The sequence below is a fragment of the Archocentrus centrarchus genome, chromosome 16, assembly GCF_007364275.1.
Source record: "Archocentrus centrarchus isolate MPI-CPG fArcCen1 chromosome 16, fArcCen1, whole genome shotgun sequence".
NCBI classification, from domain to species: Eukaryota; Metazoa; Chordata; class Actinopteri; order Cichliformes; family Cichlidae; genus Archocentrus; species Archocentrus centrarchus.
In genome coordinates this window covers 13,649,603-13,667,957 of record NC_044361.1, presented here as the reverse complement: position 1 = coordinate 13,667,957, position 18,355 = coordinate 13,649,603, and the positions used below count along the sequence as shown (strand labels likewise).

Genomic DNA, 18,355 nt, shown 5'->3' with positions numbered 1-18,355 from the left:
TCTAAGGTCAAATAAGGTCAAACTTTAATAAAATGTCTTATCTTTAAAACTGCATAAAATTCTGCTTCCTTTGTCTGTATTGGCAACATTTAGGAAATGATACTGGTATATGTGGATTCTGAATGTCACTGTAGTCTGCAAACAAATATTTGACCTCTGATCTCACTTTTACATTTCACATCTACCTCTCTTTCAGGTTGACCCCAAAATGTGTTACAACTTAAAGAAGAAAGCAAATGCACTGCCTATTAGTAAATATACTGTTGTATCATCTAATAAGTTATGCATGTCCAGTTATTTACAAATCAGTGCCTATTATCCAGTACCTACTCCTACATAATGTTTGTACAATCAAAGTAAACATCTGCCATGCTGCTCTTATCTGGTTTTCACTGCACTACAGACTTCTTAAAGTACGTTTAAAAAAGAACAAAGAAAACAAAGTGAATATATACAAAATACAGCACTATTCTCTTAAAAGTAATAGAGAGCGAGCAACCTTGGTGGAGATTTGCGAACTTGGAGTGCTTCTTGTCTTCGACTGTTGAGGAACTAAAGTCAAAGAAATCTTGTGTCGTTTTGACCATAGATAATACTTTTAACAGCCACTGTTTGTTTGTCTTCTCTTTTTGGCTATAACTTTAATTTTGAATGCATAAAAAGGCGTTTTCGCGGCAGCTTGCACAAAAGGCGCTTTACATTGTGGCCTGTTTTTAAAAATCAATTGAAAAATAATCACCAGAAAAGCCTGAACAGCAGCTGTACGCAGCATCGTGTCTGCAGGAAGCGATCCTGCACTGTCGGTGCTGTCCTTAAGTAGCTTCTACATAGTGCCCTGACAGGTCATGTAAGGACATTTTGGCACACAGCCGGGCCGGGGAAATGATGAGTTTATGGCCCAGCGCACACGCTGTTTGAAACGCACTTACTCTCTAAGCACGTCAGCTAAAACGACCGCACACAGAGTACACTGCAGCAGTAAGATTTGGGGCATTTTTTACTAAATTGCTCCAAAAAATTTTTAGAGCACCGAGAGAGTCGCCGAGGAATGACGTCAGGACGTATTACATTGAATGACGACGCCGTTTGATCATTAAAAAAATCAGGCGTTAAAAAAATATCAGAGAATTGGGTCAGCAAACGGCACGGCCACGGTATGAATGTAACCCCCGGTGCGTTAACTTTCGCAAAAGAAGCCTCCCCCCTTTGGCGTGAAGTAACCTGCTCCGACGAGGAGAAGGAGATGTCCGGTGTTTCCAGCATCTGCCAACGACAGCCGTAGCCGTTAGACCGGTCTGTCTGTCTGTCTGCCTCCCTCGGCTGGGTTTGGGAGACCCGCTCGCCCAAATAACGTTAACGCGGTCCCGGCCGGGCTTGGGGCTGAGCGGCTAGCCGGGGGGAAAGCGGAGACACCGACAGATACCAGCACCAGAGAGGAGCTGGGAGCTGCTCTGTTGAGACCCAGGAAATCACTCCTCGCCTTGTCTCGACAGCCTGGTAGCAACACAGTGCACATTTCAGTAGTTCCAGTAAGTTTACCGCCAGACGTGATCGATAATTATGACTGGCCCGGCTAACACTGGCTAGTTGGCCCATTTTTTTTATATACTCGTTGGATGCCTTTAGCTCTGAAGTGACCTATTTGTTTAATAACTTGTAGCTTTAACGTGGCATTAATAATTATAACGAATTAGCTAGCTCACACCTTCACATTATTGAGTTGCTAACAGTTGATGCAAATGATCTCACGATGGCTGAGCAGCGCAGCATGTTGCCCACATCGCTGCTGTTGCCCCTGAATAATCTGTGAGGCTGACTTTACCAGCAACAAGTCAGGAAAAGTTGGCCCAAAACATGTGCAGTGGCGTGTTAGAGGGGAATGGTTGCTTTCTAATTGTAGCATTTGTGTCACAATGGCACACACAAGCTGTTAAGTTAACACAAAGACAAATACAAACTGAACTCAAATATTTGTTGTGAGCAGGCCATGTGAGCCCTAAAGCAAAATGTAAATATTGTACTAGGTTATGATATCCCTTACTAATCATTACTGGAATATCCTGATATAATCTAAGGAATTTAAATAATTTTGAGGTCTTTTTTGACACCTTTGCCAGACTTACAGCCTCCTCAACTACAACCCCTTTTCTGAGGGCCTTAAAGCGCACTTTACGCCTTGACAGGATGACACCATACACTTCAACAGCAAACAGAACAGAGTGAGCGTTTAAATAAAACTGCGCTTACCTGTCGCTCCCTAAAAAGGTTCTCTTAATTGACATCTGATCTCAAATCTCTGACTCCACTTTTATAGATTTTAAGGTGTTTTCAATGTATCTGTGCTTATTTTTTCCATGCGACCGATCTCTTTATTTATTTAAATTGCACAATCGGTACAAGCAATCTAAATTTTGGCTCATTTAACACCAAGTCTTCATCTGGACTTGGTGTTTCACAGCGGATCAAATCATTGAATGTACAGATTTTTTTTCACATGACTGTGTATAAGAATGTCAATGGTAAATTTTCTGTTCCCAAGGTATTGTATCTGTAATGATTGTTAATAATAGCCTAATAATAACACGATAATAACATGTGCGCACGGGCGATAATTTACTATAATCAAAGTCTTTTTAGACGCAACTCTCGCCACTAGGCAGCTGTCTCGTAATGCCTCTGACATCACTTATTTGCGCAGGTATTTAGTTTGATTTCAGTGGTCACCAGTATTGAATCACCAGTCAAATCTGATTTAAAAAATTGCTTAAAATGTTTGCTGACTTTGCCTTTAAATGAGATTTTAGTAGCTTCTACCACCATGTTTGCTGTTGCAGAATTCACCCATGGACTTGAGTGCCATGTGTCTGTGTTTCTCTCTTTTAATGGCTCTGGTATAAATTCATGAGTGTCTATAATGACTTTAGGAGGTAGGCAGACATCTTATAATAGAGAGAACTCAGCTGATCAAGTTTTAGTTTCACCTCGCAATTTCATAGAGTTACATCATCTTCTGAAGGTCTGTATAGCACATAGCCTGTGCAGTGTACTACTTAATGTGCTTAGTTCTCGCCATTACAGTTCTTGCATATATTATAGTGAACTGTTTTGCATGCATATGATAAATAACTTCATGCAAGAAAAAAAAAAAAAAAGATTAGCTAAGGGAGGTCTTCATCTGCAACATAGGATGCAACCTATAGTATTAATTAATGATTTTTCAGGTGATTCTTTAATCTTAAAAAAATAATGACCATTGCTGGTTAGTGTTGTCATAGTGATGCTCTAAACTATTCATTATGCGCTGTAAGGAGCGTAAATCAGTAACAGTATCAAAAGGTTAACTGACTATGATGGCTTTACTATCATTTAAGTGAAAATGTCTTATGGATGAACACAAATTAGAAAAAATCATATATGGCTTTTATGAATCATATCCTGAATATAGTAATTGTACAAGATTAGTGCAGTTTCTGTTGCTCCAGTTTATAGAACTCTCCTAAATGCATCACATTTAGATGATTTTTTTAGCTCCCGTTCTGAAAACAAGACACTCGCTGATTGTGCGATTTGTGCTTGTTCAAAATGTGGTTGTGCAAAATGGGCAGATTGTGGGTTGCGGCTTTCTTGAGAAATTGCCCATTCAAGTTGAGTGATTGAAGTCATTTGTTAAGGAAACCGAAGACAAAGCATAAATAAATAAAACAATAAATAAAAACATGTCCAACCATTTCGTAAGAACCAGCTGGCGTTTTAAACTGTAAGTGCCATTATGTTTTGTAAAAAATTAAACTTGCATTTACTCAGGTTAAATAGTTTAGGCTTATTTGCAATGCCCTTCTTTAGATGGTTCTTTAAAACACGTAATTCAGTAACAAATACACAACAACCTGTTTGTACTATATTTTTAATATACTAGCTGCAAGCTGACCTCCTGTCCCACACACAATTTCTTAACTTTGGCAGCAAATGAAGCATTTGATAATAACAACATTAACACTTAAGCAACAGTGGGTAGATTATTTGAATAATTGTTTTGTGTGTTTTTTTTTTTTCTTTTTCACCAGAATACATAATTCAAGGACTCTAAAGTGTGAGCACATTTGCCTGCGATATGTGAGTCTCGACAGTTCTACCACAGATCTAGTTTTACTGGAGAAATAAACAGTTTGGTTTGACAATGTCAAGCCGCCGGAAATCCACCACACCTTGCATGGTGGTGCCTTCTGATGTGGTTGAGCAGGAGGAGATGGAAGATAAAACAGAAAGGACAAAGGAGGAGGAGGCTGGGGAGGAGGAGGAGGGAAAGGTGAAGGAAGGAATAGAGGAGGGGCTGACTGCAGAGGAGCTGGGGCAGGCTGTTGTTGTTGTCCCTGTTCCACCAGATTTAGGTAAGAATCTTGGACCCATTCTCAACCCGACAAACCTGAAATATACTTAGTATACACAAATGCACTGTAAATCTGAATGCTGCATTATTGTTACTGTTATTACTGCAGATGAACCCAGTGTTTCCACTATAGACAATAGAGAAGTCATCGGTCCCTCACTGAAACGGAGCACTGCAAATCCTCCTGAGGATCTGAGCAGCGACCAGCCCACCCAGGAACAACAGTGTGAAACCCCTGAGGAGGGGGGAGCAGACCCTGCAGCAGTTGCTGCTATCTCTCTCAGCAAGACCCCGATCATGAGAATGAAGACCAAATCTGAACCCAAGAGAATCGCTGTGTCCCTAAAATCAGCAGATGAGGCAACAGAAGGTTTTGGAGGAGGTGGCGAGGGAGAGTTGGGCGGAGAGCAGGAACCTATCGAAGCTCCTCTGGGGCCAATGACGCCTATGGAGATGCTCATGCACGACTCCATGAAGCTCGGGGGAGGCAGCTTGCTGGTCAGCCCGCAGTCAGAACAGCAGAGGAAGTCATCCATTTTAAATCCCACAGTTCTGCCTCCTGGTCTGGCACAGGTAGAGAGACTGTATGATGTAAAGTGCTTTACAGCAAAACAGGCAAAATAATACCAAATTTGTCCCTTTCTGCAAACAATTAATGCATGTGCTGAGAACCAGCAGCAGCCTGTAGATCTAAATCCTGCTGCAAGCTTTTGGACAAAGGGTAGTTTTAATGTTAAGTATCAAGAGCATTCAGCAGCCCTTCAGCTGATAAATATTCATTGCCTTGTTCAGGAACACTTAAGCTGGCCACAAGCTTGCCAAATAGTGCTTGGACACCATCTCTCCTTTAGCCAATCTGCATCAATGACATTTCTCATTTCCATCCCTCTCTGTCTTTTTTCCAGGTGCTTTCTGCCTTCCAGGCCCAGCAGAGCACAGCAGCAGCTCAGCCCCAGCTTCTGATTCCCCTCAGCAGCATCCCCTCCTACAGTGCTGCTATGGACACCAACCCTCTGCTGGGCACCACATACAAGAAATTCCCTTACCCCTCCATGGCTGAGATCAGCAGTTTGGCAGCACAGACACAGTTCACAGAGGAACAGATCAAGGTACATGAAGTAGATTACCTCTGCTCATAAACGTTGTATGATGTCTTTGTCAAGTGAAAAGCTGCCTCAATTGAAATTTCAAATTTTCACCTATAAACTGTCTATTTTAAGATAAGGTTTATTTGTCTAATGCACAGTTGTACACAGTACAATGCACAGTGAAATGTATTTTGTACCTGCATCCAATAATAAGCAGTGCGAATATATAAATAAGAAGAATAAATATAAGTAATTACACTATACAGAATAGAATAACATACATTGTGTTTAATAGTGTAGTAGTAGTGCAGTTTAGGGCTCAGAATTGAGGATATGGATGGCTTGTGGATAAAAACTCTTCTTCAACCTTTCAGTCTTAGTACTCAGGCAGCGATAACACCAGCCGGATGGCAGCAGGGAGAAGAGTGTCCGGGGTGGTTGGGCTGTTTTAGGATATTCATAGCCCTTAACCTGCACTGCTTGGTGTAAATGTCCTGCAGGTTGGGCAGTGTGGTTCTGATAGTCCGTTCAGCTGAACGGACCACCCTTTTAAGGGCCATGAAGTCCTGTTTAGTGCTGTTTCCCATCCAGGTGGTGATGCTCCCACGCAAGATGCTCTTGATGGTGCAGGTGTAAAAGTTCCTGAGCACCTTGAGTGGGAGCTTAAAGTCTCTCAGCCGCCTGAGGAGGTAGAGACGCTGTCTGGCCTTCTTCACAGTGTTAATGTGATGAGTCTCAAAGTTTTAAAGTAAAAATTAAAACAACATTTTTCAGTCAGATTTGATCTGTGCCCAGGTGTGGTTCTCAGCCCAGCGACTAAAGCACGGTGTCAGCTGGACTCCAGAAGAAGTGGAGGAGGCCAGGAGGAAGCAGTTTAACGGCACAGTGCACACAGTACCTCAGACCATCACTGTCATACCTGCTCACCAACTGTCAGCTGCTGCTAACGGCCTGCAGTCCATCCTTCAGACCTGCCAGATAGTGGGCCAGCCTGGCCTCGTGTTCACACAGGTAGGTAAGGAAAGAACATATGTTACATTTGACTCAGCCTTAACCTGGCTTGGACTTTTAGTCTGAATGGGTAGTAATGTAATGCGAGGAAAGAGTTAGTCCATTTTAAATCCATCTGGGACAGCTTAGCTTTCCTGTTGATATATCAGTGACCATATGAACATGATCACATGTACAGTTTAACTGTTTGAAAGACCACTTCCATAAAAGTTGTCTTTGATCACATCCTGAGTTACAATAATATTAAATGAACCACTCAGAAACAACAGTACTGCTAGACACTTTAGTTAGAAACTTTTCTCATGCTTTTACACACTATGTTGACGATGCATTGCATCTTTGGATCCAAGCCTCTTTTACCAAGTGAATGCAGAACAAATAAGTGAATTATTACTCTCACTTTGGCGTGTGAGGAATGAAATCTTTCTGAGTGAGCTGAATGTTCTGATCTTTGATGCTTTTGCTCCTTGGCCAGACATTAGAGGTAGGAATTGTAATCTTGCCAAAAAAAAAAAAAGCCACTAACACAAGTACATGAAACATTACAGCAGTTTAACACTTAAAAAAAAACAACTTTGTTTTATAAACAAGTAGTCTTTTTAAACAAAACATCATATCTCTGCCCCTTATTTTTTCTTTTCTGACCCTATGTAGGTTGGCCCAGGGGGGAACCTTCCAGTTACCAGTCCCATCACCCTGACAGTGGCAGGTTTGCCTAGCCAGTCCCAGAGCTCCAGCAGAGTTTCTTGTCAGCCCACCCCGACAAACAGTGAGATGAAGCGGGCCACCACTGTCCAGCCTCCCTCCCTTTCACCACAGGTGTGGAAAACACTTAAAGTTCAGTGTTGCCAACAAGCACATTTGGCATTTTTTAGCTGTAATCAGTGCATGAAATTACCGCATGGTGTTTCTTTTAGTTAGAACTATGTGGAAAAGACACTGGATTAAAATATAACTTTTTCCTTCCCTCTCTAAGGAGAACTCAGCCCTCAGCGCTGACACATTCAGCATGCGACCTAAGAAATCCAAAGAGCAGCTGGCAGAGCTGAAAGCCAGCTACCTGAAAAACCACTTTGTCACAGATGCTGAAATTGCCCGGTTGATGAAGCTCACCAACCTGACAAAAGGGGAGATAAAAAAATGGTTCAGTGACACCAGGTACAACCAGCGCAACTCCAAGAACAGCCATGTCATTGTGTTTCATGATGGAGGTGGCCGAAGCGGCAGCTGTAGCAGCACTGCTAACACCACCATTGTTATCGATTCCAGTGATGAGACCCCTACGTCACCCCATCCTCCACGTACACCTCCTGTTAAGGAGAAGGAGACCCGGCCTAAAACGTGGAACCCATTCCCAGACTTTACCCTGCAGAAGTTTAAGGAGAAGACGCCAGAGCAGCTGGTGGTGCTGGAGGAGAGTTTTGAGAAGAGCGCCACCCCGTCAGATGAAGAGCTGAGCCGTTTGAGGACAGAGACTAAACTGACACGGAGGGAGATTGACGCCTGGTTCACTGAGAGGCGAAAAATGCCGTCTGTCAGCACCTCGTCCCCCGATTCTTCTGAAGGAGGAAAAGTAGACACGGATGGAACAAAAGGAGGAGAAGGGGGAGGAACCGGAGGACTGGCCTCTTCTTCACCTCCTGCCTCTTCATCCCGAAAAGGTAGTCAAACTCCTCCTGGGAATCGCAGTAAGCAGCTGCTCAGCAGCAACAAGAAGGACATAAAGGATAAAAGTAAAAAGTCTCCAGAGCAGCTCCATATTCTGAAAAGTGCCTTTGTACGGACCCAGTGGCCCACACCAGAGGAGTATGATCAGCTGGCAGAAGAGAGCAACCTTCCTCGCTCCTACATTGTCAGCTGGTTTGGGGACTCTCGGTACTCTTGGAAGAACGGAAACCTGAAATGGTTCTTTCAGTACCAAAGTGGCAACATCGAAGGACCAAACAGCGGAGGTGGCAGTAAACTGGGAAGCGGCAGTCGAAAAAGACGTGGCCGAAATCGTGGGTGGGGACGGTCCCGAACCAGGAAGCAGCCAAGAAGGTCCACCTCCTCAAGCACGGATGTTGACAGATCAACCCCATCAAAGAAATTCAAGACTGGGAAGGAGATTCTGAAGGAGTACTACTTGAAGCACCATTTCCTCAATGAGCAAGATCTGGATGAGCTTGTCACCAAGACCAATATGAGCTATGAACAGGTAAGACTTCAGCTAAGACCACTGATGCTCCCTCTTAGGTGAGAAAAAAAAAAATAACAGTAATAATAACTGAACATATAATTTATGCTGTTTACATGTCAATTTGTTGTTTGTTGTTGATATGCCATTTTTCTGATATTCTGTGTGTTTCCATATGCTGTTTGTTATCCAATTATAGCATACATATAGCAATACTCATACAGGAAAAAAATGATATGAGAAAAAAAATTACCACTTAAAGCATCTTTTTGTGCCAGGTCTAGCATTAACAGGGCAATTACACAATATTTCTTCCCTAAAATCCTTCCTATTTTTTTAGCTCATGTAACTGAGGGACTGATGGGTTTATGCAATGGCAAGTCATGCATCTGTGGATCCTTCCTTCCACAGTTCACAAGAATTATGACTCCATCTAGAGTATTGGTCAGATTTTAGTGCGGTTTGCGTAATGATCACCTAATGGGTCTTCACCTAAATTGTGCTTAAAGTCAAGGTCACATTGGTGGTTTTACCGGCACCTTTCCGATTTCTCAAGAATCTCTACTCCACCTGGAGTATTGATGAGATCTGGAAACAAGGTTAATTTGTCCTGGATATGACTGTTTGTGAGCCTCCTTGACTTTTCATGGATTTTAATTCGCTTTAGTTTTTGCAATACAGTTGATCAATGGCAGCAAAACTTACAACTTTCTTTCACTTTACTCATTGCAGCACAATCATTGCAACACAAACCAATTGTGTTGGATTGTGATGAATCCAGATGAGGTTCTGCATCATTGATATCTGGTTTTTAAATACAACATTTTAAGATTTTTTGATATACACTGTATAGACAAAAGTACTGGGCCACCTGCATATAATAACTACAAGAACTGCTCAGCCATGGAAACCCAAGCCATGAAGCTCCCAGTGCACAGTTTTTGTGCTGATGCTCATGCCAGAGGTGGTTTGGAACTCTGCAGTTAACAACAGAGTCAACAGAGTGTTGACAACTTTTGTGTGCTAGGCACTCTCGGTGACACTGCTCTATAACACTATGTTGTCTGCCACTTTGTAGCTGGGTTGTTGTGGTTCCTAAACACTTGACCTTTGCAATAATTCCACTTACCGCTGATTGTTAAATAACTAGGAGGAAAGAAATTTCAGAAAATTGTTGCATTGGCAGCATCCTATTGCAGTACCATGCACAAATTCATTGGGCTCTGTAGAACAACTGATTCTTTCACAAAAGCTTATGAAGGCAGACTGCGTGTCTATTTGCTTGATTTTATACACCTGTGGCAGTGGGACTGAAAACACCTGAATTCAAAGATGATGAGGTGTAGCCCAATAATGTATATTTAGTCAAAAGATTATTCGTAAAAGTACTTTTATCTGCTCCTTTATTTCCAAAGGGGTCACCACACTAAATGGATCCACTTATTTGACATAGATTTGATATTTGGCACAGATTTTTATACCAGATGCCTTTCTAGATGCAAACCTCCCATTTATCTGGGCTTGAGTCTGGCACTAGGAGTACACTAATTTGTGACTCCCTGAGGCTGGCTTTGTGTCTCTGTGCAACTAGTTAAAAGACAATCTGAATTGTCCCAAAAAACTTACTAAGGGTTAAATGCATCTTCACATCATTAACACTTGCTGGTTTAAAGTTATTGTAGTCTAGAAAGTCATTTCAGCCACCTCGAAGTCAAGAGATAACCTTCTGAGGTCATGACCTGCTCTTTCGCTCTTTGTTGAAAGGTGAGGGAGTGGTTCGCCGAGGTCCAGCGGCGCTTGGACATGGGGTTAGATCCATTCCAGGAGCCGGGTACACGGAGGACAGATGGAGACGAGGGAGCGCGGGAGGATGAAGAGGCGACACAGGGTGAGTCAGTGGCCACCGACGAGCAGACGGGCACAAGGCTGGGAGATGAAGAAGATGACGAAGAAGACGAGGACGATGGCGACGACACAGATGACAGTGAGGTTTGGGAGCCGTCACGTAGCGTCAAGAAATCTTTATCTGTTTCTGAAGACTAGTGAAGCAGGATGGAACGTATCTGAATGTTACAAAAGAAATACTTTTTGAGTCAACGCTGGACGACAGTTAGCTTTAGACCAAGTCTTTTTATCCACGGATTTGCATGTGTAGTTTTCCACATTAATTTGCTTTTCAAACTGTTTCTGAGTCACGCCTATGTGATACTAACAGATGGACTATTAGCTTTAGCTCACTCTCACTGTAACTAAGGTTAAGATGAGAATCAGACCCCACACAGTGGCACATGAAACTTTGATTACGCTTATAAAGCAGCACCTACACAGTATTTTGTCAAGAGGAATAGCGTAAAATGCAATCTTCAAGCTGAGCTGAGGATGACAACTGTAGATGAAATAGGTACCCAAAAATCTGTTGCATCCCGACGTGTCCATTAATCCCCTTTTTTTTTTTAAAGCTTAGGAAACTGACTGTTGTAAATAACAGATTTTGCTCCTTGTTAAATTTGCACTCCTTGCCTGTTTAAATGCAGCTAGTAAGCTGCACCCATTCACACGATGATGCTACTTTTCTTCTAGAAGGAGTGTTTGATATGTTGTTGTGAGCAAGGGCCTGAATTCAAACTTTCGATCTTTAATGCTATGAATGTTTCCCTCCTGACCAGTTGCAGTTAAAAAAGGTGCTTGGAAATGTATCGCAGCTAGATGTCACTGCTGAGCAGTGTACGCAGTGAAACCAGCACATGATTGTGGGGTTTAAATTTACCTGATTTCTTCAGCACCTGTGAAGAGCAGATCATGAGTTGTTTGAGCTGACACGAATTTAATGATGTGATCTGTGTGAAATAATATGAGAAAAACTACTTTAATGCTGAATGAATGCAAAGGCCAGGCTGTTAAATAACACAGGATGTCTACTTAAGTCTTCCCTTTATACTTGCTCATTTGTCTCATTACTCTTATAGATTTTTAACATAACAGCTACAGGTCGGATGGAAAAGACGCCACAAAATGCATTTAATATGAACTGCTTTAAATGTTTTGAAATTCATCTTTCACCTTTTGATAAAACACATCCTGTGACCTGCTCTGACCTTTTAAAAGGGGGTTGTGTAGATTATGAGTATGAGAGAGTAAGTCCGAAGTTGAATGTGTTGTCTTTGAGCAGTGAGCTACAGAGGCACCATTTGTGCACTAAATAGGGGCCACTGTAAGGTGGAACTCTGAAATAACGATACAGAGGCAAATATTTTGCTACAGTGTTTTACTGGAGGTGACCCTTTGATGGATTGAAGCAGAGTTTCCCCAAAAACATGTAAACTAAAGCAGGCTGTCACCCTAATAAGACTGCAGTGAGCACCAAATCACTGACATGAGGCCTGTGAATCATGTTGGGTCTTGATCCATATTTTAAAAGACACTGTTAGGCAGTATTTCAAATAACAATCTGAATCCTTTCTGCACTGAAGAGAAAAACCTGAAGCACCTAAAGTAAACTTTTAAAAAATGCACTTTGTCCACTTGTGTTCATAGTGGACTAAATACTGATTAGGCACCTTAATCTCATTTAATTCCATGAAATGGAAGACCAAATCTGTTTTGTATGAATACAACCTGAACCAGTATTTTGCCTTTTTTTATTTGTACTAACCTGGAACATTACCAGTTTAATCACTTTTCTAATAATATATGTGTTTCATATTTGGATGTTTATAAGGCTCAAAAATAATAGAACAATCACCCACCACTTTCTTTGACTAAATTGCACAATTTGAGCCCCATTTTTCTCAGTGTGAAAATGCATTTCTTGTAATTCTGTTAGTCTTTTAAATCTAGGGAACTGTCTCCAACATCTCCCTCTTGCTCCCACATGGCCCTACCCACTTCCTTAACCCTCTCCTCCTTTTGTCAAATGAGTGACTATTACATGATGTAAATGTTAGCGATGTCATATTGCCTCCCTGTCTCAGTAAACTGTCTGCAATATAAGCAGACACAGGCAGACAGGGCTAAAGGGACTTCTTCAAAAGACTCAAAACGTGAAAACTAAAAGACAGTATTGGAAAAAGTTGCTTTCTCTCATTTGTTGTGATGAAGACATGGCACAGCTTTCCCTCTGTGGTGGGAAGTCTACCAAATAACCCTCCACTTTCTGCTTTCTTCCCTCTTTACGAACTCTTTGCAAACTGTCCCGACTGCTGATCTTCACCGACAGGGGGGAGACTCTGATGAAGCTTTGCAGGTTAACCTTTGTGCCTACCTGGCTCGTCGCTCGTTTGAACAGAATTTCACCAACTCTCAACTTTGGAAATCAGAAATCTTCAAGAAGGCTTGTTCAAACTAATGATGATGCATGACTGAGCTCAGCTTTCTGCTGATGCTATTAGATGCCTCGCTACACTGAAGCTAACACTGGAAACTTCAGTTGTAAGTCCTTAAAGAGACACCTTGGAGTTCCGAATTTTAACGATGTTTGTAACGTATCCCCAGGCTCTTGTCACACTAGAAGATGTTGCTTTTAGGTTTCCAACATCTCGAGCTTTAAGCCAGCTAGTTTATGATGAACTGATGGGAAGCTAAAACCTTTTATCTGTTTGGTCATAATGTGACGAGTGCCTGGACTTGATTCACACTTTTAAGGTATACTTTTGTCTAATACTGCATGCAATAACCAAGACAAACAACATTTGTACATATTTGGGGCTGGTATACTTGGCACAGTAGAAGCCTCATCCTGGGTAAACTGATAATGTAGCTTAAAAATACGGTGCAAGTTGAGTGCAGCCATGGACCTGTTTTCTTTTTCAAATCACTGAAATATGTACTCAGTTTGAGCTACTGCTAGTTTAGAGGGGCATCTTTCCATGACCTTTCTCTATTTTGCACATTTTTTTTTTAACTTTAACACCCCAAGTGCAGCCATTTTGTGCCCTTTTATAAGCATTTATTATCGCATGATAATGTCTACAAATGCTACAAAATGGCAGTCAGTACTCAGTTTAGACCACAGGTTAGACTTCGTGCTGCTCCCAGGTATCCAGCCCAAAGTCTTTTACAGTGTGCTCTTTCATTATTATAGTCAGTCTGTTTTGAATGGTTTTTATATGTTTCTATCTATGAACACTGTCATTGCAACTCTATCCAGCCAACAGTGAACTTCTTGTTAAGAAGACAGGCTCAATATGTACAATAGAATAGTGTTTTTTTATTAGAATCAGTTGTAGAGTTCAATCAGTGTGCACAAGTGGCTTTTTGGTACTTTGGTTGCAGAAATGTAGAATCAGAACTCAAAAGAAAAGACACGCACTTACTTGAATTAATGTTTGAATGAACCCGAGTAGTTTTTGTTTTGCCGATATAGGATTTTTTTAAGACTGATACCAATGATTGGTGAAAAATCAGATATTCCAGTTCATCAGCCAGCATTTTTTTTCTTTTATACACACAAAATATAAACAGATTTCTCAAACATTTGTTATACATAAATCCTTATTAAGATAATATGATAGTGCAGTTTGTAAGTGGGGGAAGTTGAGAGTGCCCTCTGGTGGACAATCTATGCAACATCTGGACTTATAATATGATTGAAAGCTGTTTCACCCGTCTGTTCTTTACGTTTTAAATTTTATTGGCCGTTATAACTTCTGATACCCCCGCAGTTGAATCAAACAATCAAGATGTACTTCAGAATTCATCCCTCTGCTTCTATTAGCAAGCTAATGCTAATTAGCTTCCTAGTGTTAAACGCTAAATGCCGTGCTGGCTTGTTAATTGAGTGATGGTGAACTGTTAAATAGATCATTTTTTTGCATGAAAAACAGAAGAGTTACACTTAAATAGGATGCATTCAACATGTCCCAGAGCGCCATTTAACTGCCACTAATGGGTTTTCAGAAATCAGTTAAAAAGCATAGATAACAAAAACATTATAAGCCAGGTGTTTTATGATCCGATCAGCTGCTAACAGCACTTCCTATGTTGGAATATCTGTCATTACTTTGTCAGCATGAACTATCACGTTTATAATGCAAGCTATTAACTACAACAACAATAGGTGGCATCATCTTGAGGGGAGCTGTAGTTTTTTTTCTCCAAGGCCTCTCGCAGCTCCTGGTATTTTATGTTTCCTCTTCTTCCCCCTTGCATTGACGCTGGTCGGCATTTTTGCTTTCTGTAGCCCCACAAAATCAAAGGGTAAAAAGGACCGTCAAGATGATCGCACACATTGTGAACCAGTCTGGCCGTGCCCGGTGGTAGATTGCAAATTGCGGTGAAATAATACTATAGTGCAACGATCTAACCAAAGAAAACAAATGCTAAAGAAATTGCTAATTGCAATTACGGCGAAGAGATCCGATAGTGAACCAATGAAATTCTCAGTTTTCTTAAATTTGTTTCTCAAATTACAGTGAAAAGCTGTAAAATACAGATTCAACACTTTGAGCCTCTGGAAATATGGGCATATGTATAAAAATGGTTGTAATTCCTGAACACTTGATGCAAAATGTGTGTAAAATTATTGAATTACACTTAAGTCACATCTTCACTGTTTGATTTAAAATCCACTTTTGTGGCGCACAGAGGCAAAGTAGAACTTGTCTCATTGTTCAAAATCTTATGAACCTAACTGTGCATTAAGAATTTTTATGATGATATGTTAACGACTCACCCCACTAAATTTACACATTTCAGTACTTTTAAGCCTATAAATACACAGTTGTGTATCTCATGTGGCACTAGAGGGCGCTGTTAACATTTTCCCCAGTTGTGTTGAGGTGCCGTGTCTTTTCGCAGAGTTGTGATTTTATATCGAACCCTCATCTTGTATCCCAGTTAACTTTGTGCAGTAGAGCTAAAAGCTAATGTTGTGATCTGAGTAGTTTCCCTGCGGTCCTATTACGCTCATATGTCATATCTGTACCCGCTGTACTTCTGCTATAGTCCTCACTCGTTTTCTGTATTTAGAGGTAGCTAGTTGAATGTTTCTTACAGAAATCAGAGATCCAGATGTTTTCACACTACAGCTGCCAGCTTTTTGGTTAAAAAAAAAAAAAAAAACCCACACCTTGTCAGAATTATAAAATACTGTCCATAAAAATTGAAATGTTTTTTTTTTTATTTTAAATCTCACTGTCGCATTTTTATCTTCTGTTATGTGATCAGATTTTTCCTTCATATCAACACGGTGTGCTTTTAATCCAAATGTTTTCTCCCTGTTTCTGCTTCAGTGCTGTGTATACCTTCAGATCTGTTTTTGCTGATTCATGATAGTGACTGGGTGTAATTAGTTGCTGTTGTTCTCCACAGACACAGATAATGCAGGAAGAACACACTGTAGTACCAACTAATATAACTGTAAATAATATACCGTAAACTGAAACGCTGCGTCTAGAGAAGATTCTCTGACTGAAACTGACTTACTGAGGCTTTTGCAGAGACACGTTTTCTGTGTACTGTTCATGACCAAACATCTCAACAAAACAGTTCAAATCAGTGTTACTCTGTGTCTGTGGAACCAGCATTTCCACTCACTTAAAATTTGTGTGATGAACTTTGATTAATCCTGGTGTGTATGTGTGTGTGGTTGTTGCTCCAGTTTTGCTGTAGAAGGCTGAAAAAAAATCTCTGTGGTCCCTGCACTCCTCAGCTTGTAGCTACCAGCTGTGAGACATGAAACGTGTGCAATGTTAATTTAAAATCCCAGCTGTTATTGAGGCTCTGGCTTGATAGGTTGATTTAGAAAAGATTTATATTTTATACTTGTTTGAGGATAAAACCCAATAAATTTGGATCAAAGGACGTGCACGTGTGAGAAGCATTTTGCTTTAAATAATGCTGCATGAAACATGAAGTCTAGACTAAAAGTAGGGCACAATGTTTTATTAAAAATGACTGTTTGGTAAGTCTGAGGTTGTTGGGTTGTTTCAGCGCCTTATCAGGTAATGGATGAACAGCTGAAAACATAAATTCTTGTTTCTCCTAACGATGGTCCACATGCTGAAATGTCACTGAAAACCTAAAATGTATATTTTCGTGTTGGCAGCTACGAGGAAGGTGAAAGAAGAACAAATTCAGAGAGGGGATCATATCAGCATCACTGTGGCTACAGAAAAATCCCGAGTGAGGTTACACGTCTCGTCTTTCTATTATAAGAGGACACATTTGAGGAAATATTAATTTCTAGGTTCCATTCATAGATCTGTGGTCATGTGTATAAAAATATGTAGCTGGACACCGCTGCTTTTTTTTTTCTTGTCTGAAGTAAAGCTGCTGCAGAGTGTGTTTTTCATCATGTTGATTGTGGCTCATTTGATTTATGTCTCTGCCTGGCACAGTGATGTTTGAAATGATTACTATAAAGAATGAAAAAAGATCAAATATAACCGTTCAGTTTTACTGTGAATTGAGCCACGCCACACAATAATTTCAACATTCTTAACTGAGACACCAGTTTGATTTATGCCTTAGTTATTTTTCAGTTATGGGTATTCTGTGCTTACTGCTATATTATGAAACAACTTAATTTACACAAGCCAACAAAATAAAAAACAAAAACAAAACAAACAGTAATTCTTCCAAGTAATTCTCTGGCACTTCACAGCAAGAGCATACTCAGATCAAGAGGGAGAAGGCAAGATATGTTTATGCTCTTAATATGTAAGTGACAGCATTTTTAAGGGGATTAGTTACTTATTTATATCTGTTTTTACAACACCAAAAAAAGGCATAGCAATAGGAACATGTTTCAAGTTGGGGAGCTGTGGGGATGAACCAATATGTGTGATTTGGGTGTAGCAGCCTCAACACCATGTGAAAATAAACTGTATAAATAATATATGCTGTAAAATGTAAATGGGTTGCACTTTTTTCTTTACACGATTATGGTGCTTTTAAAAATAAGTGCTTTAATAAAATAAAATGCTTCAGAGTGTTGGTGGGAGGGGTTATGTCAAGCCTTCGGTGTTGAGGGTTGAACACTTTCCTGCATTCTGCTCATTTTTATGCATCAGGTTTTTTTTTTGTCTTTTGGCATCAGATTATGTCTTTGTTTATGTACAGAAAAACACAACGCTCTATCACCAAGTAATGATTCAGTATATACTGCAATATAATGCTGTGAGGCATTCTGTAGTTCTTTCAAATAATTATTCCCATTTATTATCTCTTACTATAAACCCTTCTTCATCATTGTATCCTAACCTATGCTTGGGCTGTCATGTAAAGTTGTAGTCAAAGGTTTACATCCACTCATCATGGGCACGGATGTCATGGTAATTTGGGGCTTTTAATTATTTCTTTAAGCCGTTCTCCTTTCAGGGTGGAGTGATTGTACAGCATGCATCTTTAATGACTTCAGAAAACAAGAATTGGGTGCATAAGTTTGAATTTATTTTGGATTTTCCATTAATCCACACAGGGTTAAAAGTACAAACACCCCCACTAATACACTCCTGATCAAAATCTTAAGACCAGTTAAAAAATTGCAAGAATTTGCATTTTGCACTATTGGATCTTAAGAAGGTTCTAAGTAGAGCTTCACAGTGCTAAAAGAAGAAATCGGTGCAAGAGACAAAAACTTTTGAGCAGGGAATTTATTCAAAACTGCATTTACACTCAAACATGATTTTTTTCAGCTGATCAAAAGTTTAAGACCATAGCTCAAAAAAACCTCGAAAACCCCCTCAAAACAGA

General features: G+C 40.4%; 1 protein-coding gene across 4 annotated transcripts; it reads left to right on the top strand.

The window, feature by feature from the left end:
- The first annotated feature begins 1,086 nt into the window (after positions 1-1,086).
- Positions 1,087-17,517, top strand: zhx1 (zinc fingers and homeoboxes 1). 4 transcript variants are annotated; one of them, XM_030750030.1, is made up of 9 exons: positions 1,087-1,529; positions 4,065-4,388; positions 4,497-4,960; positions 5,293-5,496; positions 6,271-6,486; positions 7,141-7,305; positions 7,463-8,683; positions 10,427-10,651; positions 16,707-17,517. In XM_030750030.1, the coding sequence occupies exons 2-9, from the start codon at positions 4,178-4,180 to the stop codon at positions 16,719-16,721; spliced, it is 2,721 nt and encodes a 906-aa protein (XP_030605890.1). In that variant the 5' UTR covers positions 1,087-1,529; positions 4,065-4,177; the 3' UTR covers positions 16,722-17,517. The 4 variants fall into 4 exon arrangements, with proteins under 4 accessions (XP_030605890.1, XP_030605891.1, XP_030605889.1 ...); XM_030750031.1 differs by lacking the exon at positions 16,707-17,517 and having other exon boundaries at positions 7,463-7,644; positions 7,756-8,683; positions 10,427-15,746; XM_030750029.1 differs by lacking the exon at positions 16,707-17,517 and having other exon boundaries at positions 4,521-4,960; positions 10,427-15,746.
- Positions 17,518-18,355: the final 838 nt, after the last annotated feature.

Coding starts and splice junctions, on each gene's coding strand:
- zhx1 (XM_030750027.1), top strand. CDS start 4,178: ATGTCAAGCCGCCGGAAATCCACCACACCTTGCATGGTGGTGCCTTCT. Junction 4,389..4,496: donor CCCTGTTCCACCAGATTTAG/GTAAGAATCTTG, acceptor TTATTACTGCAG/ATGAACCCAGTGTTTCCACT. Junction 6,487..7,140: donor CTGGCCTCGTGTTCACACAG/GTAGGTAAGGAA, acceptor GACCCTATGTAG/GTTGGCCCAGGGGGGAACCT.